Source organism: Lontra canadensis, unplaced genomic scaffold (assembly GCF_010015895.1).
Source record: "Lontra canadensis isolate GAN:19392208 unplaced genomic scaffold, GSC_riverotter_1.0 scaffold77, whole genome shotgun sequence".
Taxonomy (NCBI): Eukaryota; Metazoa; Chordata; class Mammalia; order Carnivora; family Mustelidae; genus Lontra; species Lontra canadensis.
Genome location: NW_022631071.1, coordinates 521,928 through 540,878, shown reverse-complemented (window position 1 = coordinate 540,878; position 18,951 = coordinate 521,928). Strand labels below are relative to the sequence as shown.

Sequence of the window (18,951 nt, the reverse complement as noted above, 5' to 3'; positions counted from 1 at the left end):
TTTTTCCCTGAATGAAAGGACACTTAGAGAGGTCAAGTACACACCTGAAATTTCTAAAGCTTTGAGTGCTCCAAGTATTTTTATGTTCATAAGGGAATGGGCGCTGTTTTACTGGGTGTGTTCGGCTGGCCTTGCCCCCACCTGAGGGCCTGTCCTCGGTGCCACCAGGGGCCCCCGGTTCGGTCCAATCCCCATTCTCACTCCAGGGCCGAGCCATAGTTGTGAAATCAAACCAAAGCTCAGGTTCCTCCTCATCCAGCTCCTGGTCATCATCCCATTCCTCTTCCTCCTCCTCCAACTTGTCACTGTCATCTCTTCCTATGGTTAGTTTGTAAACACAGTAGCAGGCACCAGCCCCAATCATCAGTCCTGCTGCCATCCAACCCACTTCCCGAGCCCTGCCCATGCTCAAGTCCGTGTCAGCCTTTGGACAGGACAGGAGAGGGCCTTGTTCCACCTGATTCAGGAGGATTCTGAGGGCCAGGGTGAGTAATGGTGGAGCAGCAGTCCTCTTCAGCCTCTCCTGGGCTCCTGTAGCTCTCCTGTGATGAATCTATGGGTGCAAAATGGCATTAAGGCGTTGTGTTGTGTCTGAGTTTGTGCCTCACTATACAAACAAAGTGGAATTTGAGTTCCGGTTGAGAGAGGTTGATTATTAGGAAACTAGTTCTTTGTTCCTTTTTGTCATCCTCTATCTACCCCCACGACCCACCATTTCTCTTCCAGGCCCTACAGAAAAGGGCAGGGTTTGGGGCTGTGCTATGATAGCCAGGAGGGTGACATGGAGAGGCAAAGGCTCGGGTAGTTTCCTCCACCGCCACCCCTTCCCCAAAGATTCACAGGTAGGTTTCTCCCACCAACCTCTACCAAAGTCAGGTAAATTTCTTCTTCCCTTGTCTTCTGTTGTCAGCACTCCTTCCGCGGAGACTGATGGACAGTCTGGCAGAAGGTCAGAAAAACAGATAGCTGGCTTTGGAGAACTGAAAGTGTGGTGGATGGATCAGCACTGAGAACGCGGGTGCTAATACCCGCTTTTCTGCATTTTCAGCCTTTGACTTTAAAATATTTCTCACACCTCCCCGACTTTCCAAACGCCGGTTCCTCCGCACCCGCCCCCCCCCGCCCCCTTATCGTCCGCCATTTCCCCAGCAAAGGCCGCCACACCCCTTTCCCTGCACTGAAATGGGAGGGGGTGTGGAGAAAGAAGGGGCCAGGAGAGGGCGACTCGGACCCGGCCCGCTCAGATCCCAGCCATTCCTCCTCCACCACCCCCAACGCCACCCCCAGCCAGGGTCCAGGTCTCATCCCACCTTCACACGGACCTGCACAGTCCCAAGGCAGTTTGCTCCTTCCCTCGGCACGACGTTTGAGGCGACCTATGGGCCAACAGACCTACAAACCTGCAAACAGGCAGGAAACCGAGGGGACGGAGTGCTTGGTGGACGGCGCAGGACTCGGGACCCGAGTACCGTGATTGTTGCACCTTTCTTCGGAGTCTGTCTACCGCCATTCACTCCCCTCAGCCCCCCACCCCCGAAGTCCGCCGGTTCTCTCTACTAAATGGGCACAAGGGTGGGTGGTTGGGGGGCGACAGTATTTAGAAAGTAGGCGGGAAGGGGACCCAGACCAGTTGAGCCCGAACCTGGATCCGTGACGCCCTTGGCCCTCTCCTCTCCCCACCCGCCTCTAAGCCGGAGCCCAGGCTCGTACCGACCTCGCGGTCCGGGGCTAGTTTCCTTCTTCCTTCACACGCCTGCAGAGTAATAGGGGGCTGGTACCCAGACGGAGGCGACTAGCAGGACTTCGGTTCTAGGCTGCTCTTGGTCACGTGACGACTACGTCACCAGTGAGCTCTGGCCCCCAATTTCCACTCCCACAAGCAGTGCGGCAGGCGCCAGCCGGCCCGTACCTCCCACCTTCGCACTGGGCCCTGTCACTCCTTTCCTCTATAACAATACTATTGAGCCAGAAGTGGCCGTGGCTCTCTGTGGTCTTTGAATTTGCCTTTCTCTAAGTATACGAAGGGGCCGCATCTTTTCGTGGGTCTGCCATTACTTCTTCTGGGGGGAAATTTCTTCTCCTTTCCTTGGCTATGAATCGCCTGCTCCCTGCCCGTTCCTTAATTTCTACCCCTTTGCACATCCAGTCTCTGTACCAAAATGGGTGGTGGTGGGGGAAGTGGCATAAAAGGAAGCTCAAGTAGCAGTGAGGTTTTTATTAAAATTTTTCATACATTTATGTTCTATTTCATCCTTCCTTTTTTATTGACTCAAACTAGACTATTTTGTAACCAGAAAATACGATAAATCTATTTCACTTGGAGAAAAAAGAATTCAAGTTATGTACGTGTGTGTAATAAACAAGATTTTCCAGTTAATAGAGAGGCCTCATTGATTTGGTTAAATTAATTTGGACCCTGTTGAAAATGTTTTTTACTGATTGCACAGGAAATAGCAGCTTTCAAACAGCATATTAAAATTTAAATGCATACCTTTACAAACAGAACCAGTGTGCTTTCAGATGATTTATGAATTGGTGGAATCTATAGTGAGGTGGTCAGTGTTTTAATTGTGGCAATTTTTGATAAGTGAATCACTACGCCTTTCTTATTCTTGTAGTATTAAGTGTCAGATGGCTGAGAACTTCATAGAAGATCGCTGGATGGCTTTCACTCTGGCTTCAAAGGGCCAACTTTATGCAGACCCTAAATTCAGATGCATCTTACCGTTCCTGTGAACTTCAGAAATTAGTAACCTTGCAGGTTAGCCTGTCTTTCATTCAGAAGTTTTTATTTAAAATCTATGCTGAAGTTTCATGGTGTAACTTGTAAACAATCCATAAATCAGAGTTGTCCCTGTTATTAACACCCCCTGAGGAAAATGAGACTCAACAGACATAATTTTCATTTAATCATGACACTGGTGAGATAACTCCAGGATCTGTTGTTCAGGTACTGTATGTCTGTCACCCTAACAGCCACTAGTGCTCAGCGTCTTCCAGTGGAGACAGTGCTGAGGGTCTGTGGGTGACTGTGAATCACTTCGACACCCCTGAAATTTGTGCCATTTTTCCCTCACGAAAAGCATAGTTGACAGGATGCCAAGCAGTAATCACCGGCTGAGAGAGGCCTTTTCACTCCCTGCCTTCTGTTACAAGTTCACTGCACCACCCATACAAGCCCCTCAGAATAATCCCAGAACTCAGGGACAAAGTATGCAGAAGTTAGTCCCCAGACATTCAGCTGTCCCTGCTAGGGAGTCATACTCTAAATATAGACCCTTTAGGCAGCCTCTTTCTTTGAATGCTGAAATCTGACACCCCAGCAGGAAGCTCTCCCTGTGAGGGGCCCCTGTGTGGGGGGAGGCCCTTTCAAGAGGTAAGCCAGGAGCCCAGAGTGACTTGCTGGTGAATATTCAGAAGTCAAGAACACATCACAACTTTCTGTTCTTCCTCAAAACTTTTATAGTCCAAACTCCTTCACTAGTATCACACCCTTTTCTCTGAAAAACAGCTTACCGCTGTTGTTCTGCATCATCTCCCTCCACTGTTCTTTTTGTCTCCCTTTACTTTCTTCTCCTAGACAAGCGAATTCTATGTATGAAGCTTTACTGACAAATCTAACTGTCCATCATTCAATTTTTAGTTGCTAGGTAATTATACAAGTGGCTTTTGTTTGTTTTGAATGTATACATTAGAAAGAACTAAGGAGTATATAAAGCTTAACAAAGCTTTAAGGACAAAAGTGCCACTCTTCCCTCTCCTTACAAGTAAAAAATATCTCCCTCCCCCACTTTGGTATGTTTTCCGGTTATTTCAATCCAACGTGTAACTCCCGGCCATCATTTTCCCAGTCTGTCAGATTTTTCCCCGCCAGACCTTTCCCGTTTGAATCCACTCCCTCTCTAAAACATCCTATACTCCATGGGAATGATAAGCCTGTCAATTTCCCTCGCTTCTTTGTCATTTAGATCTACAATTTCTACCAGGGAACCTAAAAACTGCCATTTAAAATCTACTTTGCTCTCCATTATACACCCATCAGCAACTACTTAAGGGCATGCTATTTGCCTGACAAACCGTTTCAAAAGCAAAAAAGGAAAATCCTTAAGCAGTTCCTCAGACAAGCCTGTTAAAAGCTCCTACGCCTGCAGAAGGCTATATGAAGCCACCGCTGAAAGGAACCTTTTGGCTCAAACTGGTATGTGGTCCCAGGTGATAGTTATCTGAGAGAGTGCCCCCAAATAAAAAAGGATAGGCAGATGCTAACACTAATGGGATTTAGAAAGTGAGAAAAATATATAGAGAAGATTTTTATTTTAAAAAGTAATATTACTCTTTGTATCGTGTTATTTGTTTTTGTGTTTTGTATTAGTTAATTTTGTTTGGTTGCAAGCAACAGAAACCAAACCTGATTTAACTGAAACAACGAGGGAGTGTTGCAGACCAGGGTCAGCTCTGAGGGGGATAGGCAGGAGGAATTCACAGAAAGTCTCTTCAGGATGTCATCCTTCCGCTGTTTTTTTAAAATGTGTATTCAAGATTTAAATTTTAGTAAGAGAGTATGGAGTTGGTCTCCTTTGGGCACAATACCCACCCTTTTGCTGGGGGAGAAAAAGGGGGATGTAAGGGAAAAGGGGGAGTGTAAAACATTAAATGCACTTCCTTTCTTTTCCCAGACAGAAACTTAAACTGTTTCAGAGGGTTGATTTGCTGGAGCCTTTTAAGGACTTTGGATGTTAACCCGTTGTCAAGCTATGAAACGAGATGCTGGGGGCCTATGTGCCACAAAATGTCTTGGTTGTGATTTTTCACATTCACTAAACGTCAGAGAGGTACAGTTCAGAAATCATGATGCACAGGATTGTATTCTAAGTCAAACTGACCTGGCTTTCCTGACAGGATTCCACAGGGTTTTATTTATAGTTTAGTGTCTTGCCCTGGTTGTCGCATGATCAAGCCCTGACTTTATCTGAAAGCGAGGTCTCTGTCAAGACTCCCATTCACAGAGACTTACATGTAAATCTAGATCTGAACACCCGAAGGCATCTCTGCATTCCCTCTCTTTAAGTGGGCCAAAAGGGAAGCTAAGTACCAGTACGAGTGACAACTGAATAATTTACCCTGAAAAATACAACTGTCAGAGGGTATTGGATGTTTCTGTCCATTTTTACAGTCCATTCTTTCTGTAAGCAAGCTACTACTTAAGAAGCAAGCAACCTCAGAAGTTGCTTGGTGAACCTGCAATCAGAGCAAGAGCCCTGGTTCACCTTAAGAAGTGGCTTTCTATTAAGAGAGTCCGAAGGACCCTTACACATTATGGGGATGGCTCTGCCAAGGAAAGCTGAATGTTCCATTCATCTTAGCCAGGACTCCCTCTCCCCAGACGGCACTTGGGTGGGAGCTACCATCACTTTCCTCTGACACTTCTTTTCATACATTCCCATGCTTGAATAAGCCCCATGCTGCACATGATCTTTCTCTGAACCCAGAATCGCATAGCTGATGTGGTTTTCTGTTTGCTAAATTTCAGTCAGATCCTTGTACTGCCTCTTAGAAGTTACACAGAACTTCTCTGGAGTTCTGCCTATTCCCAAACTCTCCAGTCTCTTGATTTACTCCCATATTATCTGTGGATTGTAAAAGTTATACTCAGATAATTACCTTATATCTGAAGTATTAAGGACAATCTCACTGTAGATCCCAATGTTCTGATATTACTTTTATTACTTTTCCCAATATAAAAAAAGGTTCAATCATTGCTGACCGGTGAATCACTGAGCTCACCAAAGCAGTCAGTGAAATGGTTCCACACTAATTACTAGAGGCCAGAAGCCGAGTTCAGCCAATTTTATCTTGGTCTCAATGTTCCCCTAATACTTTATTTAGAGGTGATATTCTCTATCTGTATCCAAGTATATTTTGTAATGTTCTTTTACGCTACTTACTTTGTCAGTGTGCATGCCTTTTTGGACAGATAGCCACCAGGTAGATGTGACTCCTGCTCAACCTTCTCTGTATGACTACCTTCTGAGGGCTCCACGCCTCTTCCTTGCTAAGCCATGCAAGTGAAAGTCTGTCACGCTCCTGTTTAGAACACTGGCCTAGTCAGAAGATTTATGTAATCTTAGACACTCTAATGAACTCATTCAGGGTTGTGTTATGTGCTAGGCCTCAAGACATTAATATTGTTTGGAGTGAGGTGTGTAACACTCCCCACGAGTGAGAAAATGTGGGGATTTTTGAGGCCATCACCCTACATCACTCTTCCAACTCCAACTCTTTTTTTTCCCCCTCAAATGAGAGTAGCTTTATAGTAATTTTTCTTCTCACAAAAGAATGGAGGCTGGGGGCAGGAGAGGGCAGGACAAAAAGAACAAAAAAAAGTATTAAGAAAGTTAAAAAAAACACACACATACTCTCACTCCAGGTCTCCTTTTCTGATGGTTTTTCATTTCAGATCTGGGACTAGATTTCAGAGGAAATGGTAGACATTAATAGCTGGGAGGAGGGGAGGTTGAAGGAGAGGTTGTTGTCCCAGGAGCTTAGGGAAGGAAGAGGCAATTTTTCAAAAAGTACAAGTGGCCAGTAGCCCCAGGGGAAGATGCTGTCCCTTCCTGGTAATCCGAGGAAGGCAAACACAACTACTACCGGGAGATGGGATTAGCAAAGAAGAAAGAGTAACAAGGCCTGGTGTGGGGGAGGGAATGGAGGGGGGCGGGCCCTCTTCTGCCGCACTGCTGGTGGGAGGGGAAATTAGGGACCCGAGTTGGTGGATGACGTAGATCTCACGTGACCAAGAGCTGACGTGTGCAGAAGTCCTTCTTGTTCTGGTCCTTGTTCCCGTCTGAGTACCAGCTCCCCATTGCCCTGAGGGCCAGCGGGCCTGCGGCAGAGGGAAGGAGGAGGAGAAGAAGGAAATTGTCCCGGATTCTTGCAGGTCAGTGCCTGGGAGATTCCATAAGGTCGGGGGGCCAAGGGCGTAGGGCGGAGACCGTCGCGGGTCCCCAGGCGTCTCCGCCGTCTCTTCCACTCTCCGCTAGCCTTCCAAGACATCTGTCCCGCCCGCAGCCCATTTCGATGCTGCGAAATGGTGAGCGGGGGGCTGTCTGGGGAGGAGCCCAGAGAACGGGAGTTGGGAATCTGCTGGGAGCCGAGGCCGTCATCCGGAAAAGGAGCTGTGGCCTGGGTGTTGGCCCCCAGTCCTTCAGGACAGCGCCAGAGGGGAAAGGCTGGACATTTGGGGAGGGGGAAGGTACAACGGGATATCTGTTGGCAGAGCCCTGAGAGGGGTTAATAGGGGTGGGAAACCTTTGACAACCAGGCCTCTGAATTAGGGAAGAGTTTCATGTTCTGGGGACTGGTCGTCCACCAAGCGCTTAGTAGCGGCCGTTTCCCGTCTTTTTGACTGTGGCTGTGTCTTCCTGACTATGGCTCTGTGTCTAGGGAGTCCGAGCCTCTTCTGGGTTGCCAGTCTTTCCGTAGGTTGGGCACTACGCCAGGCAAGAGAAGAGGAAGGAAATTAACCCCAATCGGTGAAGGTCGATTTGAGGGTAAGACTATCTGGGGACCCTAAGAGGGCGGGCGGTGCGGGGGTGGGGCGGGGGTAGGGAGAAGCCAGAGATGGCAATAATCTAGGTTAGGGCTGAGGCTGAATGTGTTTCTTGCACGTTTGGGACTGTGGTGAAATGGCGTTCGGGGTGTGTGTGTTTGTGTGTGTGTGTGTGTCGCGGGAGGGGGGCGTGGGAGTGGGGGCTGGGGAGAATGACAGAAGGAAAACCTATCAGAGAGTTTGTTCATAATCCTCCTCTCTCAACAGCACTTAGTCCCCATGTTTTCGATCTGTCATCCTGCAGGTCTGCTGTAGCAGGTGGCACCACTTGAAGAGAGGGAGGAAGTTTCCTCGGATCAGTAGAGGTCGGTGTAGGCGTGGGGGGGCTGCCTGGAATGGGGGAGGGGCTGGAAATCAGCCACATTTGGACAAGCTCACCCAATCCTACCTTATTTCCCTAATATCCCTCCCCTTTCAGGTTAGGGAAGGGGCAGGCTTCTGCATGTTTTGGATGGAATAGAGGTTAAAAAAAAGTCTGACAGCCTGAATGGTGAATCAGGAAGGCTACGAATGTGAACAATCAATCCATCGCCCTCAGTTCTCACTGCCTCTGGTTTCTCTGCAGATTACGAGGGTTGTTGGGCGTGGCACACCTCTAGGGGAGGGAAGAAGGGACAAACTGCCTGTCTGGAGGAGGTTAGTGCAACAGTGCCACTCCCTGGGAACACCCTCTGAGGGCCCAGCGGAGACTAAGTGCTCCATTGCCTTTATCTAAGCTTGGGGAGAGGGTGGGCTGGGGAGGGGAGAGGGAGGCTGAAAGGAGGAGGATATAGAGGGTTTGTTAACAATCTACGTTTCCTACCAACTACTCATTTATGACTCTCCTGTCCTTCTGTGCAGCTCTCTGCATGGGGCAACACAAAAGAGAAACTTAAACCCTATTTCCTTCCTCCACTCCCAGGTCCACCTCCAGTATCAGCTACTGTGGCCTTGACGTGGCTGAAGACGATCACTTTCCACAGGCCTGCACGCAGGCCCATAGCCCTCCTCTCCCAGCCTGACTGAATACTCTGTTCCTTGGTCCCTGCTATTGTCAGGGACGATTGCATGGGCTACGCCAGGAAAGTAGGCTGGGTGACTGCGGGACTGGTGATTGGCGCTGGAGCCTGCTATTGCATTTATAGACTGACCCGGGGAAGAAAACAGAACAAGGAGAAAATGGCTGAGGGTGGGTCTGGGGATGTGGATGATGTTGGGGACTGCCCTGGGGCCCGGTACAATGACTGGTCTGATGACGATGATGACAGCAGTGAGAACAAGGGTATAGTGTGGTACCCACCTTGGGCCCGGATTGGGACTGAGGCCGGAACCAGAGCACGGGCCAGAGCAAGGGCCAGAGCTACCCGGGCTCGCAGGGCTGTTCAGAAACGGGCTTCCCCCAATTCAGACGATACTATTTTGTCCCCTCAGGAGCTGCAGAAAGTTCTTTGCTTGGTGGAGATGTCTGAAAAACCTTATATTCTTGAAGCAGCTTTAATTGCTCTGGGTAACAATGCTGCTTATGCATTTAACAGAGATATTATTCGTGATCTGGGTGGTCTCCCAATTGTAGCAAAGATTCTCAATACTCGGGATCCCATAGTTAAGGAAAAGGCTTTAATTGTCCTGAATAACTTGAGTGTGAATGCTGAAAATCAGCGCAGGCTTAAGATATACATGAATCAAGTGTGTGATGACACAATCACTTCTCGCTTGAACTCATCGGTGCAGCTGGCTGGACTAAGATTGCTTACAAATATGACTGTTACTAATGAGTATCAGCACATGCTTGCTAATTCCATTTCAGACTTTTTTCGTTTATTTTCAGCGGGAAACGAAGAAACCAAATTTCAGGTTTTGAAACTCCTTTTGAATTTGGCTGAAAATCCAGCCATGGCTAGAGAACTGCTCAGGGCCCAAGTGCCATCTTCGCTTGGTTCCCTCTTTAACAAGAAGGAGAACAAAGAGGTTATTCTTAAACTTCTGGTCATATTTGAGAACATAAATGACAATTTTAAATGGGAAGAAAATGAACCTACTCAGAATCCATTCAGCGAAGGTTCACTGTTTTTCTTTCTAAAAGAATTTCAAGTGTGTGCTGACAAGATTCTGGGGATAGAAAGTCACCATGATTTTTTGGTGAAAGTAAAGGTTGGAAAATTCATGGCCAAACTAGCTGAGCATATGTTCCCAAAGACCCAGGAATAACTTCTTGATTTTGTAGTTTAGAAGCGACACACATTGTAAACTATTTCTTTTTCTCCACCTTGTTTATATGGTAAAGGAACCCTTTCAGCTGCCAATTTTGAGTGATGAATATCATTGTATCATCAATGCTGATGTTTAGCTGAGTTGGTTTTCAGGTCTAAGCTGGGTGAATGAATATCACTACTTGTTCTGAAAACATGTTTGTTGCTTTTTATCCCGCTACGTAGATTGAAATATTTCTACTATTTCTTTTGCGTGACAGTGAACCAGTTGGTCATAAGTAAGCTCCCTCCTGTCATTTGCATTAACTTTGTGTATCATCAATAAAGTTGTGTGTTAATGTTGAAAAAAAAAAGAAAGAAAAAAGAAAGAGACCATCCTTGTCCTTTGGTTTTATAATCTAGTTGGAGAGATAAGAAATACACAAACAAAAAGATAACAGAATATCTGGAGCATATACTCATTGTCAAATGTGTGTTCTCAGAGCATAGAGGAAGCAAAGGCTTCTGGGGGATGTAACAGTCAGCTATAGATTCCTGGAGGAAGTGACCAAAAAAGTAAGTCCAGAATAGGGTAAGTCGTTAGGCTTTCCAAGAGTGGGAGTGCGGGGACACTAGGCTGAGAAAGGCATGGAGGTAGGAACCCTTTTCCTATGACAGTCTACCTAGAGTGGAGAGTGTGGGGAATGGAAGTTTGGAAAGCTGAGTGAAGTCAGTTTGTGCAGAGCTGTTGGAATATTATCCCACAGAACACCAAGAGCCATTAAATATTTTCGACTAGAAAGGATAATTGGAATTCATATAGCAGTCTCTCTCTCACCAGCTGTGCAGTGTCTACAAGGGTGTGGAGAAATGGATCCTACCAAACTCTGGTGGTAGGAATGAGTTTACACTGAGTTTGTACGGGTTTGTGGCAGGCTATTTGGTAATATAGATATAAGCCTTAAAGTATGTAAACCCTTTGTCCTGAGGAAATAATTGAATAATTGGCTAAAGACTGTATGGACAAGGCTCTTCATCCCAGCACTGTCCAAAACAGTAAGAATTGGAAGCAACCTAAGTGTCTAACACACTGGATTGCTTCAATAAATTAAGGAACATTCACATGGTATATAACTATGTTGAGTCAAATCCATATTGCCAGGAAAAGATATTCTGCATTGTTCAATGAGAAAGGTAGGTTAGATAGCAGTGTTCATCGAATGATTCATTTCTTTTTGAAGATAGTAAAACATTTTAAGGTAGACACAACTATGGAATTATAGTTATCCAAACAGTAGCTGGTATATTTGAGTGGAAGGATAATTAGTGATATTTACCTTTTTGCTTTTTATTCATCTCTGTGTTATTTGTATAAAATGAACATTGTTTTGGGGGAAATTTTTGAAAAATGAAGTGTTGGGAATGAAGCAGGTGGGTAGTACATGTGCTGAGTAGAAAACAATTGAGATTAAAAATGAGATGGGTTGAAGTTTCTCTCTGCAATGCTGGATGAGTGATGAAGATGGGGTTTGTCATAAAGATTAAATTGAATAATACATGCAAAATACTTCGAATGTTCTGGTACAGAGCAGTTAATTAAGAAAAATGAGCACCTTTATTTCCCTAGAGTGCCGGGTTGATAGGTTTTTTTTTTTTTTTTTTGGTTGACCTTTGTTTTGCTGGGGGAATTCTGCCATGTGTCAGTGTCATTTAATAAATAATAACAATAAAGGTTAGCATTTATTAAGTGACTAGTATGTAGAGTTCTGTCATTCCTGCAAAACAACTGTTAAAATAATTTCTCAGAGGAATAAGGTTTTCTTATTTCCCAGGACTCAGTGTTTCCTCAGATGTGATCTCACCAGCCTCCACAACATAGATCAGGAAAGGGTAAAATCCTCTGTTCAGTGACCATCTGCTTTCAGCCCCAGGCTCCCACATACTTACCTTAATGTTGTCTATATTAGATGAAAGGGTCAGAAACTGGTTTGCTTCAAGCTGTTGCATATGGTGACTTTATTGAATCACGTCCAAAGTGGAGACTCATTTGACACTAGTTTTACAGATGTGCTCGGGGAAAAGGCAGCTAAGATTTTTCTTGCTCTGCAACTAGGTGGGAGAAAAAGATTTGGGAGGGGAAGACTAATCCACTTAAAATAAATTGAGTTTGAGGAATCCTTGTGATATCAAGATGAAGACAGCCTATTGTCGTTTGAATGTATTCAGGGAGCACTTAGAGGGGGAAAAAAAGAAAAAGATTAGGGAGCCACAGGGAGGATGAATGGTAATTGAGGGCATGGAAGTGGATGTGATTCCCAGAGAGAAGGTACAAAGTGTAAGAGTGTAAGGAACTGTGGCCTCTGGAGAGAGAAACACAGAATTGAAACTGAGTGTATACACTTTCAGACACTTTTATTATCCATATTTCTATATATTCTGTACATAAAATTGGATGATCCTGTAAATTTTTGGAGCCTGATTAAATTTTTTTTGAATTTTCTCCTAAGAAATATTCATTGGAGATACTTGAGACAGTAGAGACAACGAGACTTGTTTTCTACCCCAGATGTGTAGCTGGAACATCTGGAAAAAAAAAAAAAATCATGGGTCGCCTGTGTGGCTCATTCAGTTAAACATCTGCCCAGGTCTTGATCCCAGGGTCCTAGGATCTAGCCCCTGCTTCATCAGGCTCCCTGCTCAGTGGAGTCTGCTCTCACCCTGCCCCTCCCACTTTGCTCCTACTCTTGCTGGAGCTCACTCCCTCTCAAATGAATAAATAATTTTTAAAAACCCTTAGAAAATATTCACATCAAGCCATGTTGAATTTGGGGTGCTGGGTGAATTTTATTACTTAACCTCATTTTAAATGTGGGTAAAAATGAGATTAAGTCCTAAAAAGCCACCATTTAGCAGGGGCACAGGCCTGATCAGCATCCACCTGCTCTTGGCAGATTTCTCCTCATCTCCTTCCTTCCCATTCTTTTCCCCTCTCCCTGTCTCCCACTTCAATCTTTATTTTCTCCTTCTGGGGGATCACTGGCTATAGTCTCCTTGTGCTTCTGTGACCATTTAATCCGCATGACACCAGTTCACCCACCAGTGGGCATTTAATACAGAATAATAACTGTCATTGCTGTGGTAATGTGGTGATCCAGGGTGTGACTGGATGCCAAACATTTTCTGGAAGTCTTGTGGAACAGAGACCTAGAATGAACTAGTCCTAGTGTGGCGCAGCCCTAGGGGCACTGCATGGACTTGGGGTGTCCCATGCCGGGTATTTCTTGGAACCAAATTGCCTGGACTTTGGGAAGTGCTGTGTGAGACAGATGTGTGACAGCCTGGTCCAGGCAGGCCACATGGTTGGTCAAGCCACACGCTGATGTCCTGATGTTTTCACATTGCAGGTTGCCACTCTCAATCACTTTGGGAAGGGCACAGCTCTAGGATTGTGACCGTGATTGTGGCAGATCATGGGGGCGGGGAGGAGGCAGTGTTCTCTCTTTAGAGATGATGGCAGCTCCCAGGAAACCGAGGAAATTAGGAACTGGGAGGCTATTTTGGTTTTGTTCTCATCTAAAGCTTTTAGGAATTTAAATTGGTCTACCTCAGTCAAAAGTATTCAAAGGTAATTTTACAAAAATGGAGTGTAGTTCTTTTATAAATTGTTACCCAAAGCATATATTTCAAGGACTGTAGTTCTTTTATAAATTGTCACCCAAAACATAATATTTCAAGGCTCAGAAAACTGGCTTTCTTTTTTTAAAATTCGTATCTTACTTGCTTTGTCTCAATAAGCATCCCAAGTGTGGGTTTAGCAAATTGATGTGGTTCATGCAAATTTTGTGTTTATACCTCTTTTGGTTAATTTCTCTGCTAAATTCCCTTGGAAATGGTTTTTCTCAGAATGATTATGACTATTTTCAGTGTTAACTTGGTACATTCATTTTACATCATATCCCAGGCTGAAGGTTTATTCTGGTTTCTCTATCTGAACTGCGGCTCTTCTGTGCCTTTAAACAAGAGCTATCTTGCTGCCATCTTGGGGTGCAGAAAACCAAGATAATGGCCCCTGGTCTGCCTTGCCCTGAGGTGTGGTACTAAGCAGGATAACAGATATTTGTTTTTCAGAATGTTGTACTTCCACACTTGATCCTGTCCATTGGATCCCCCTCAGGCCTTGTGTTAAGGTTTTGGGCAATGCATGTTTGGGGATAGGCCTGCGGGGAGGGAGAAGGAAGGTGGGGAGTGCAGGAAGCCCTATTGGAGGGGTATCTTTATCCTTACAGGTTCATGCACATATAATTCAGTCCACCATTGAGATTGGGCTTTAGTGTAACTCTCTGGCCCTGTTGACCTCTGAAAGGGTAAATGTAATAATGCAAGATCTTTGTCTGGGCACAGAGTTCCCCGTTTGTTGAGCGTTTCTAAGTTTGCAGAGTAAGGGACATATTATCAGGTGGGGCAGAATTTCTTTTTGAAAGTAAAAAAGGAGTGATCATTTCTGTTACTATGAGAAAAATCGTTGCTAAGTAGATCAAATTCTTAGTATTTGCTGCTCAGAATGTTCTCTCTCTAACATCACTCTATCTCAGAAACCAAATTATTATCAAAATATTATTTATTTAATGTTCAGGGAATCAGGGCAAACTGACTTAGCTAGATGTTGGTGCTGTCAAAGAAGGAGAGCCTGGTGCATCCGTGTCTCCTGGGGGGATTGACTAGTTGCTGAAATCAACTATTGTATTCAATAGTTAGAGCATATTTCTCCCTGGAAACAAATATAAATTTTGTCTGTTTGGATACCCCCATGACAGGGGCAGAGTATCAGTGCATGGCAATTTTATGACTATAAAGATGTATTATCAATGAGCTTTCATAAGGAGTTTGAGAGATGTATACTTTAGTATATGTGCTGCCGAAGTGAGCACGAGAGATGTATACTTTAACAGCAGGAGGAAACTAGTATTTGCAGTGCATTCTTCCCTAAATGTTGATTAGTCTCTCCCTTTTCTGGATTATTTTTGTTCGATGAGTAATGACAATTTGTTATTAAATTTTTCTTAAACCAAGCAAAATGAATTATCATCTCTTCAAGTACTTTTTTCTATTTCCATTTCAGTCTTCTGTTCACTGAAATGTGATTTAACTGTGTTCACACCAATTTTTGTGACTTTCTTTTGATAAGCTCTAATGACAATCCAGACATAATGACATGGATTCATAAAGGAAAACTTTTAGTTTTTACTTTCTTTTATCATTTAAAATGAGTTAAATTGATTTTCTTTTTGATATTAGAAAAATGGAATTTAGGCAAGAACAAGTAAAAGTAACAGTATTTAAAATATTTTATAAATCGGAAATCCATTTGAACTGACTTGGACAATGATTCCCTATAATCAGTTACTATTTAACATCATCAGTTTTCACCTTTTGTTAAGCTGGCCCTTGTAATCTATAGCTGAAAATTGGAAGTGTTAAATCACACCATGTCACCAATGAAAATGCAGTAAATTCTGGTTGATTTTCTTCCAATATAAAGGTTAAATCTTTATGTTGTGAATATCATGACTTGTGCAGGTCTATAAATGCATATCACACATACGTGATTAGGTTTGTTTAGGTGGATATGTATATAATTAGGGAAGTATTACGATATCAGTAACACCCTGGAACTGTTTTTCAACTGTTTTTATATTGCTGATAGATGTCCCAGATATATTAGTTCAATGTAGAGAGGGGAAAACTAGTGTCTGGGGAAGAAGGCCATAGCATTGACTTGTTGTTGACAGGTAGACAACATTATGCCTCCAGCTGGGCATTTGACTACCACTTTGAGACAGATTTAAGAGTTACCAGCATTTTGAGGAGTTATTTTTCACAATGAGCTCAATTTTAATCTTCTTTACTGTGATTTCTTAAACCACAGAAATGAATCATGCTTGCTAAAAACCAAAACAGGTAAACATATAAAATAAAATGTAAAACTGCCCCCTTCTTACCCATCTTTGCAATTACCTACTATTACCAGTCTAATGTGTTCTGTGCACATACGAACATAAATGATATACGTATTCACATTTATGTATGTATGTATGTATGTATTTATTTATTAAGATTTTTATTTATTTATTTGACAGACAGAGATCACAAGTAGGCAAAGAGGCAAGCAGAGAGAGAGGAAGGGAAGCAGGCTCCCCGCTGAGCAGAGAGCCCAATGCGGGGCTTGATCCCAGGGCCCTGGGATCATAACCTGAGCTGAAGGCAGAGGCTTTAACCCCAGAGCCACCCAGGCGCCCCCGTATTCACATTTTTATCAGAAATTGAACTCACATTCCATTGCTCTGTTTTGCAACTTTTATTTCACTTAAAATATATCACGTGTATCTTTCCATGCATCTCTTACCTCATGTAACTTTGTTCATGTTGTCCTTTTCTGTAGATGATCTACATTTTTAGGTAGTCCTATCACTTTGCCTTTCCCTTTAGGGCATCTAGGTTTGGGCTCATGCTGAGGCAGACTTTTGCCACCCTGGGGTTTTAAAATAATTTTTTATATTTTCTTCAAGCTTTTAAAAATATGTGTGTGTGTGTGTGTGTGTGTGTGTGTGTGTGTGTTTAATCCTAATATATACTTTTGTGAGTGGTATGAAGTAGAGAAGTAATTTTACTTCTTTTTCCCAGGCCCAGACTTTGAATATGCCATACTTTCCTCCACTTTTTGGCGTAACTTTTCATACATTATTAGTCATAGGTTATTTACAAAATGTTATTCTTCTCTGTAAACGGAAACATTATTGGTCTTTTTACTAACTTGGAGGTATGGTACACTGAGGACTGTTGGTGAAGTCTTCTATCACAGAAACATTTTTATCAAAGATGAAATTAATAGTCGTGGGTTGCGATATTAGTAATTCATTGTGCTATTGAGTCTATTATGAAGACCTTTAAAACACCAGAAGGATAAACACAATACACTTTAGGCTATGAGAATGCTACAATTTTTAAAAACAGTCTAGCAGATGACTTCGTGACTACGACAACACTTCACTCAAAGCAACCTTAACATTGTCCTGGGACACATGACAGTGAATGAACTAATCTATGTGTTTGAGAATTTGAAAATCTGCTAGTTAATGCAATCTTCCAAACAGGAGAGTTATTATATATTGTTAAATGTTCCTTGGAACCAAAGATAAGACACTGATCTTTTTTAAACATGGAATGAACTGTTAGATCTAGAGTGCTTGAGCACTATGAATTAAGACATTTTGGAGGACACTAACAAGATAAAGTAATATTCTCATAAAAAAACTGAAAAAGATAGAGATTTAAACCTATAAAACATTATGAGTACAAAATGAGAAATAATAAAAAATAATAAAAAATGAAATAAATATCAGTGGGACATTGACACTGGGACAATATTAAGCTGCAATCCAGCTTTTTCTTGCCCAGCTTCTGGGTTCTATTTGTTTATATGTTGTATAATTTGTTAGTATTTTGATTTTACATTTATTGTTAGTATTTGTTTATAATTCTCTTTTATGTACTATCTTTAACAGGTTTAGATTTTAGGGTTGCTAACTATAAAATTCATTAGATAACTTTCAGTTTTTTTATTCTTTTCTGGTAGAGCTTGAATAACATGGATATTATCTCTCCTTTAAAGGTTAGATAGAACTGAACTGTGAAATCCTTTGATCCTGGTTCCTCTTTTAGTGGTAGGACTATAATCACATTTCCAATCCTATCTCTAGTAGTTTGTCTACTCAAATCCTCTGTTTCTTGAGTTAATGTTGGTAACTTCTATTAGGAAATCATCCATTACGTCTAGAGTTTTTAATTTGATGTCATAGATTTGAATGTAAAATAATTCTTTTGATCATATCTATTTATGTAGTTAAATCTCCTATTATTCATAATTTGTATACTTTTACTTTCCCTCTGTTTTCACTTAGTTGTACTCATGAAGAGTGTGTCATTGGTCTTTTCAAAGAACCAGCTTTTAATTAATCACTTTTATAATTGTTTATCTTGGTCATTATTTTTATCTTTAACTGTCCTAATTTCTTCTATTTTTGGATATGTTCTGTTATATTTATCTTTATTTAATTCTTCAAGAAGAGTACTTATGTCCTTTATTTATGGTCTTCTTGAATAATAATGTGATTAAGACCTTATTTTCCTCTGAGAACAGCTTTTGTCATGCTCCATAGGCTTTGATATGAAGTATTCTCATTTTCTCTGCTTTCCAGATAACTTACAACTTTAGTTTTAATTTTCTCGTTGACCTAGTGGTTATTTTAGAGAACAATACTATATTATCAGGCAGTTACATTTTATGGTGATCTTTTGTTATTTATTTCTAATTTTGTTAAGATAAGAGGGTATGCCTATAAATTCTCTAATTTTTAAAGTATTTCCTTCTTCATTTAATCTGAGTATTTAAATTTGAAAATTGTGTTTTCAAATCCCCAAAATTATTTTTCTAGCTTTAATTATAGTCCTTTAAGTGCTATCATTTATTTATTTTGCTAAGGATTATACCTGACTCCTTCAATAGTTCTATTCCATTGAGAGATAATATAAACATAAACAAATGATATATTCTATTTACTTCTGCTAGGGCCATATACATTTCACCCGTTCTAGATTATTTTTATGTTAATTTATATCCTTTGGGTTATCAAAAATGTAGGAAGTGTGAATTCAACCCTGTACCTATGGGTGTTGGCGTGGGTTCTGATTGCTTCCAGGGGGATCTTTGCCTACATCTTCAAATAAAAGATAAGCAAAACAGTATTTTTGCTGTGAGGAAAGATTTTCTAGTCATCATTTCTTGTCCTGGTTGTGTTTCTTTAGGGTCTGGGTTTAGACAGGAGCTCACTACCAGCTTCTCATCTTCCACTGCCCAGAAGCATTGCCTTCTGTCATTAGGTGGGATTAAAACCCTGGCCCCCAGCCCTTAAAACCAATATCCATCTGTTTGTCTTTATTTCCTGCTAACTGTTGTTAATTCCTTTGATGCTTGGGGATTTCCATTTCATGATGAACTTGATTACATTACTAATTTTAGAGGGGGTGCATATTCTATCATTTCTGTGAGAGTTTCAGGTGGGAAGAGGAAAGCTTTCCAAGTCAGTTCAGTCTGCCACTGACAGGAAACTCCTCAGA

The 18,951-nt window shown here is 42.4% G+C and overlaps 1 protein-coding gene and 1 long non-coding RNA gene across 6 annotated transcripts; one reads left to right on the top strand and one right to left on the bottom strand.

Moving 5' to 3' along the window:
* Positions 1–6: 6 nt before the first annotated feature.
* On the bottom strand, positions 7–1,827 carry LOC116881737. Of its 3 annotated transcripts, XR_004385478.1 has the most exons (4): positions 1,715–1,827; positions 1,311–1,400; positions 862–980; positions 7–553 (listed from the first exon to the last, which is right to left on the bottom strand). It is a non-coding gene; the product is annotated as an uncharacterized LOC116881737 (long non-coding RNA). The 3 variants fall into 3 exon arrangements; XR_004385477.1 differs by having other exon boundaries at positions 7–980; XR_004385479.1 differs by having other exon boundaries at positions 7–980; positions 1,323–1,400.
* Positions 1,828–6,774: 4,947 nt separating this feature from the next.
* LOC116881736 (armadillo repeat-containing X-linked protein 3) lies at positions 6,775–11,528 on the top strand. Of its 3 annotated transcripts, none has more exons than XM_032881727.1 (5): positions 6,775–6,937; positions 7,472–7,550; positions 7,854–7,914; positions 8,175–8,245; positions 8,511–11,528. In XM_032881727.1, exon 5 carries the CDS (start codon positions 8,657–8,659, stop codon positions 9,794–9,796), a length of 1,140 nt encoding a protein of 379 aa, XP_032737618.1. In that variant the 5' UTR covers positions 6,775–6,937; positions 7,472–7,550; positions 7,854–7,914; positions 8,175–8,245; positions 8,511–8,656; the 3' UTR covers positions 9,797–11,528. The 3 variants fall into 3 exon arrangements, with proteins under 3 accessions (XP_032737618.1, XP_032737617.1, XP_032737619.1); XM_032881726.1 differs by having other exon boundaries at positions 7,444–7,550; XM_032881728.1 differs by lacking the exon at positions 8,175–8,245 and having other exon boundaries at positions 7,444–7,550.
* The last annotated feature ends 7,423 nt before the right edge of the window (positions 11,529–18,951 follow it).